This window comes from Miscanthus floridulus, chromosome 12 (assembly GCF_019320115.1).
Source record: "Miscanthus floridulus cultivar M001 chromosome 12, ASM1932011v1, whole genome shotgun sequence".
NCBI classification, from domain to species: Eukaryota; Viridiplantae; Streptophyta; class Magnoliopsida; order Poales; family Poaceae; genus Miscanthus; species Miscanthus floridulus.
This window is the reverse complement of record NC_089591.1, coordinates 75,795,906-75,801,784: the sequence shown is the minus strand read 5'-3', so window position 1 is coordinate 75,801,784 and position 5,879 is coordinate 75,795,906. Positions and strand designations below refer to the sequence as shown.

General features: G+C 51.6%; 1 protein-coding gene across 1 annotated transcript; it reads left to right on the top strand.

The window, feature by feature from the left end:
- The first annotated feature begins 3,482 nt into the window (after positions 1-3,482).
- LOC136498285 (uncharacterized) lies at positions 3,483-4,079 on the top strand. The gene has a single exon (XM_066494235.1). The coding sequence runs from the start codon at positions 3,632-3,634 to the stop codon at positions 3,881-3,883; it is 252 nt and encodes an 83-aa protein (XP_066350332.1). The 5' UTR covers positions 3,483-3,631; the 3' UTR covers positions 3,884-4,079.
- The last annotated feature ends 1,800 nt before the right edge of the window (positions 4,080-5,879 follow it).

Here is a 5,879-nt window from a genome sequence, read left to right as displayed (position 1 = left end):
CAAAGATCCTTCCCCATGCCTCCTTTCTCTTACCACAATGAGCTGAAGGCTGTGAAACCCTTTGAGTCCTAGCTGCCCCACCAAATTTCTGCTCATACTTGTAAAACAATTTGTACAATTCACCTTTAACATCACCATAGTATAAACTATAACCGGATCCAGTATGTTGAGCAAGCAATTCAAGTACATTAAAGAATCCTTTGATCTTAGCTCTAGGATCAAGAATGAATGCATATGAATAGAGCAGTGGAATTTTCTCCCAATATTTAAGAAATTTAAGCTTCATAAGATAAGCAATCATTCTAAAATTCTGATCTGTTTTAGCTTTATGCAGATGCTCAGCAATGTCAAGGATATGATGCAAAACAAGTGGAGTTGTGGGATAGTAAACACCAGACAGAACAATAGTAGAATCATAAAAGAGTTCCAGGAACACCATTATCTGTTTAGTAACATACCAATGCTGTGCAGTCAACAATTCTGAACCATAATTAGAGTTAAGCCACACAGAAAATACTTCTTTGTATGGTAGCAAATGCTTAAGCATTAAATAGGTGGAATTCCATCTAACATCCATATCCAATCCAAACTTTCTAGGCCTTATATCCTGAGCAATACAGTATTTTTTGAATAATGCAATTCTTTGATTAGAGGAATTCAAAAAGTTTATTGCAGTTCTGAAATCTTCAGTAAAAGGTTTCAACCTCTTCAAGCCAGATTTGACAATGAGATTAATGATATGACAGGCACAACACTGATGCACAAGTAAATACTTGACCTTGTGAGGATCATCATGTGTAGGTGCAGGATAAGAACCCAAGTAACCAAACAAGACATGTTGCAAGATATCATAAGCCTTAGAATTAGCTGAAGCATTGTCTAAAGTGGTAGCAAAGATCTTGTCAATCAACCCAAACTCCTCAACCACAACAGATATCTTCTCAGCAATGTTTTCACCAGAATGTGACACCTCAATTAGCCTAAAACCTATAACCTTTTTCTGCAACTCCCAATCAGCACTAACATAATGAGCAACAATAGAAATATAGTCCTCCTTAGCATTACCAGACCAAATGTCAGATGTCAATGACACAAATGAGCAAGCAGGAAACAAAGAATTCATAAGCATAGAACGTTGCTCAGCAAACAATTTACCCATATCTCTAGTAGTGGCATGTCTGGAAACCTTCTCAAATCTAGGGTTATGAGCACGCTTAATGTAATCCTCCCAGGCCTGTGTCTCACCTATGCCTAATGGAAGGTCCAGCCTAGCAATCAACCGGCACAACTCAATACGACCAATAGCAGGGTCATACACCCAGTTATGCAAACCATCAGCATTCAGAGCAAGCCTAGACTGGACCCTCTTATCGTTATCATGTTTAGCCTTGCAAGATTTCTGGTGCCTTTTTAAATGACCAGTGCCAGCAGCAGATCTAGCAGTATACCTCTTGCCACACATTTTACAGATAGCAGCTACTCGTATGTTATTTTCCTTAATCTCAGTGAAATCCTCCCAAACAGCAGATATGAGCTTACCACCACCACTAGTCGATGAGGTACCATGAGTGTCAGTGGAGGCTGCCACCCCACCGTCGTCGTTGCCGGCATCGAGATCAATCAGATGGGTGCCATCACCGTCACCGAGATCGATGCCGAACAGCCCGGCTGCATCCTCACAGATGTCGTCGTCGTTCTCCACTTCCAGAACCTCCCAATCTGAGGCCGAGGGAGGGGGGAGGGGGATGGCCGGCCGGCTCGGCCTCGGCCCCTGGCTCCAGCTCCAGCACCGCCCCTCGACGGTGGACAGGGGCGCTTTGACACTGGTGGGCTTGCCATGGCGCCTCCAGATGAGGACGACACGGCGTCAGGCACCAACCTGCGAAGAAGATGAAGAAGATTACAAATTTAGAACTTACAAGAATAGAGAGAAGAGAGTGACAGTGAGTGAAAGAGAGAGACAGATCTAGGGTTAGGGTTTTGACTCACCTACGCCACCGGAGCCCAGTGCCGGAGAAGAGGCCAGGGGCAGGGAGCCAGCCAAGAGCCCAAGACCGAACCAGAGGAGAGAGACACCGGTTAGAACGATGGCGAGCGGCAGTGGAACGACTGATAGGCACAAGCCACTCACATGGTAGTATGGTACACCGGAGGAGGAGAGGAGGGAAAGGAGGGAGGAGAAGGAGAAGAGGGAAAGGAGGGAGGGAGGCAAGGTGCAGGACCGGCGGCAAGGTCACTGGAGCAGGGCCGGCGAGCACCAGGCGAACGGCGGCGACAGATCGAGGACGAGGCGTCAAGGCACCAGACGCGAGGCGAGAGCGGAGAGCGGTCAGCGACTCAGCGGCGAGGCGATTTGGAATGTGAAGCTAGAGTTAGGGTTAGGGGCGTATGGTACACCGGAGGAGGAGAGGAGGGAAATGAGGGAGGAGAAGGAGAAGAGGGAAAGGAGGGAGGGAGGCGAGGTGCAGGACCGGCGGTGAGGTCACCGGAGCAGGGCCGACGAGCACCAGGCGAACGGCGGCGACAGATCGAGGACGAGGCGTCGAGGCACCAGACGCGAGGCGAGAGCGGAGAGCGGTCAGCGACTCAGCGGCGAGGCGTTTGGAATGTGAAGCTAGGGTTAGGGTTAGGGGCAGCGACGCCTGCATTTTATATCAAGAGAGGGACTGGGGGAGCCAGGGGAGGGAGCTTGTTGGGCTAGGCCAGCCAATGGGCCGTGGGGGCACCGGGCCGCCACCGGGCCGCCTCTTTGGACCGAGCCGTGCCCGTGCCCGTGCCCGTGCCACGGGCCAGGGTGGCGGCCCAAGCCCGTCCTGGTCACTCGGGCCGGGCCGGCCTGGGCCCGGTGGCCACCGTGCCGTGCCGGTCTCGGGCCGGGCCAAAACGCCGGGCCATAGGCCGGGCCGTGAGCCCGCGGGCTGCATGGCCATCTATAGCGCAGGCAAGTCCGGTTGCATAAAGGACGTGGTCTGGTACGTTCCGTAACCAAACATTATTAATTGCATCAGCAAATAACCCGTGGTATCCTGGAAACCATGTCCCATGGCGTCCAGCAATCCCGCAACGTCGCTCTCACATTCACTCCTCGTCCTCGTCAATGAGCACGTGGTAAAAATCTGCAGCTAACCCATGCGCTTGATTGCGTTAGAAACGGGTTAGTTTAATCAGCTAACCCATGTGGTAAAAACCGAAAGGACAATGTCAGCACAAGCAGTCTAGATTCAGTGATACAGAGATGCGTTATCGCATTACGGAACAAGACAACAGAGCCAAGTGACCCACTGGGCGCGTTATCGCATTACGGAACAAGACAACAGAGCCAAGTGACCCACTGGGCCGGTGTGGAGAAAGCGATCTGCGCCTCTGCGGCGTAACGTAAACAAGCAGGGAGAGTGAGGTTGGAGCCCCCGGTATCCAGGGAAACCAGCGTCCGCGGCCACCTGTTTCCGCCGTCCCGCCCCTCGCGGCCGGCGTCCCTCCGGTATATAACCTGCCCGCCCGGCGGCCTCCCAGCTCACCACAACACAGCATCACACAACCTCACAGCACTACTGCGAATCACCAGCGATCAGCACACCAACCGAACTCTCTAGGCAAGAGCCCAAGATCCGAGGAGTAGTAGCAGAAGGACATGGCGGCCGCATCGAAGGCGTCGTGGATGGTGGCCATGAGCGTGGGCGCGGTGGAGGCGCTCAAGGACCAGGCGGGCCTCTGCCGCTGGAACTACGCGCTGCGGTCCATCCATCAGGCCGCCAAGGCCAACGCTCCCAGCTTCGCGCAGGCCAAGAAGCTGGCGCCGGCGCCGACGGAGAGGAGGCGGGCGGACAAGGCCGAGGAGGGCATGAGGACCGTCATGTACCTCAGCTGCTGGGGCCCCAACTAGAACTAGGCTTCAGTGTCCAGCCGTGCGTCTGTGTCTCGGCTCGAAGCGCAGCAACCGGGCCTGGGTTGAGACCTGGTTGGTTGCCTCCTGCGATTGTAATATAGGAAATAGGTCCAATAGGATGAAGATGATGATGAAAAGTTCTTTTACTTCACACGAGTAATATTAATGGTTCTGATTTGCATTGGAATTTGAACTGTTTGGTTTGAAAACAAGAATTCGGTGTTGTTCGTACCACCATGTGCTCAGGGAGAACGGTCGCCGGTCGATAATGGCAATTTCAGGTTCTGAGATCTACTCTTCCGTGACAGCAGTTTAGTAGTACCTCTTAGAGGACAAAATTGAAACCACGAGCTGAAAGTTTAGGTCACTGTTCCGCGCGACCGTGCCCACTCTCTCGCGCAAACAGTGTCTAGGTACAGAGGTCAGAGGATGGGCAGGGGAGTGGCATCCGTTCCTATCTCTGCAACTGCAAGCGCCGCGGGACGAGACGAGTTCAGCCGAGCAAGCCCTCGTTGCCGGTATGCAGGAAAACCATCGCCCGCGGCCACCTGTTTCAGCCGCGCCGCCGGCCCGCCCATCCGTTCCGTCCCCCTCCGGTGCAGGGGTGGCGACGACGCCTCAGCCACTCGCGGTGTTGGGTGATTGCATGGTCGGTCTCGGTCTAGTTGTTTTGATCTTTGGACCAGAGCTGTTTGTAAAAAAAAAAAATGTTCGGCGGACCAAAGTTGCACGGGGATGGTCTATGTATATCGTACCATCATTCCGGGGGAAATCGAAGGGTAAAATCCTGTTTAGTTGTTGAAACATATTTATGGACGGATGATATTTTCTATGTTGGCGTAAGAACGAGACGATATGAGCCCCGTATCACGGTACAGTGTCACACAAATCACACCACGGTGAACATTCATGCATGTAAAAGTTGCGTTAGCAAATGCTCCAAAGGATAAGGCAGTGGTATCAGGAAAACCATGTGCTGTGGAAAACGTCACTCTCACTGTCTAACACACTCTCTGCAGGCCGTGCTCGGTCCAACACCGTGTTGTGCACCTGTGCGGTAACAAAAAAATCTGCAGCTATACCCATTAACCCATGTGATTCATCGTCAGCGTGTTAAAAACGGATGGATGGATTATCTTATTAAACAACGACGATCAGAAAAGCACGCTAGAAAGATTCCTGGACGGCTGCCTCGATTGATCCGTAGAATCTTGCTCATCATTCCACGCGATGGATTTCATTGTTTACAGATCGCTCCAAGCAGCCATGATCGTGGATTATAAACCACAATAGTATTTTTCTCTTACATCATACCGACTAGCAGTAATAATCCACGATCGTTTCAGCCAAAATGAACAGCCGGCCATCACAGATCTGATAAAACTACTACCGCCGCCCACCGCTACAAAGTGGCCATGTCTGATGTCTCTAATCCCAAACAGTCTAGGGCCTTGTTTAGATTGCCTCAAAATTTCAAGTTTTTTCACTCTCTCTCCATCACATCAATTTTTGGACGCATGCATGGAGCATTAAATGTAGGTAAAAAAATAACTAATTGCACAGTTTGGTTGTAAATCACGAGACGAATCTTTTAAGCCTAGTTAGTCCATGATCGGACAAAGTTTATTAAATACAAACAAAACGTGCTACAGTGTCCAGATTGCAAAAATTTACAATCTAAACAAGGCCTAGGTACAATACAAAGAAAGATGACGATGCGTGGCAACGGCACAGTGCCGTGGCATCCCGTATCTGCGGTTGCGCGGCACGCGTCCTTGTCTCCGTTTCTGCCGCGAATAAACAAGACGACGAGTCAAGTGGGCGACCCACTGGGCCGGCGCCGCAGGCGAGCGAGAGCCCCCGGTATCCAGGAAAACCAGGGTCCGCGCCCACCCGTTTCCGCCGCCCCGTCCCCGTCCTCGCGCTGTCCGCCGGTACGTATACCTGCCCCGGCTCACCTCTCCACCTCAGCACAGCATCACGCAACCTCACT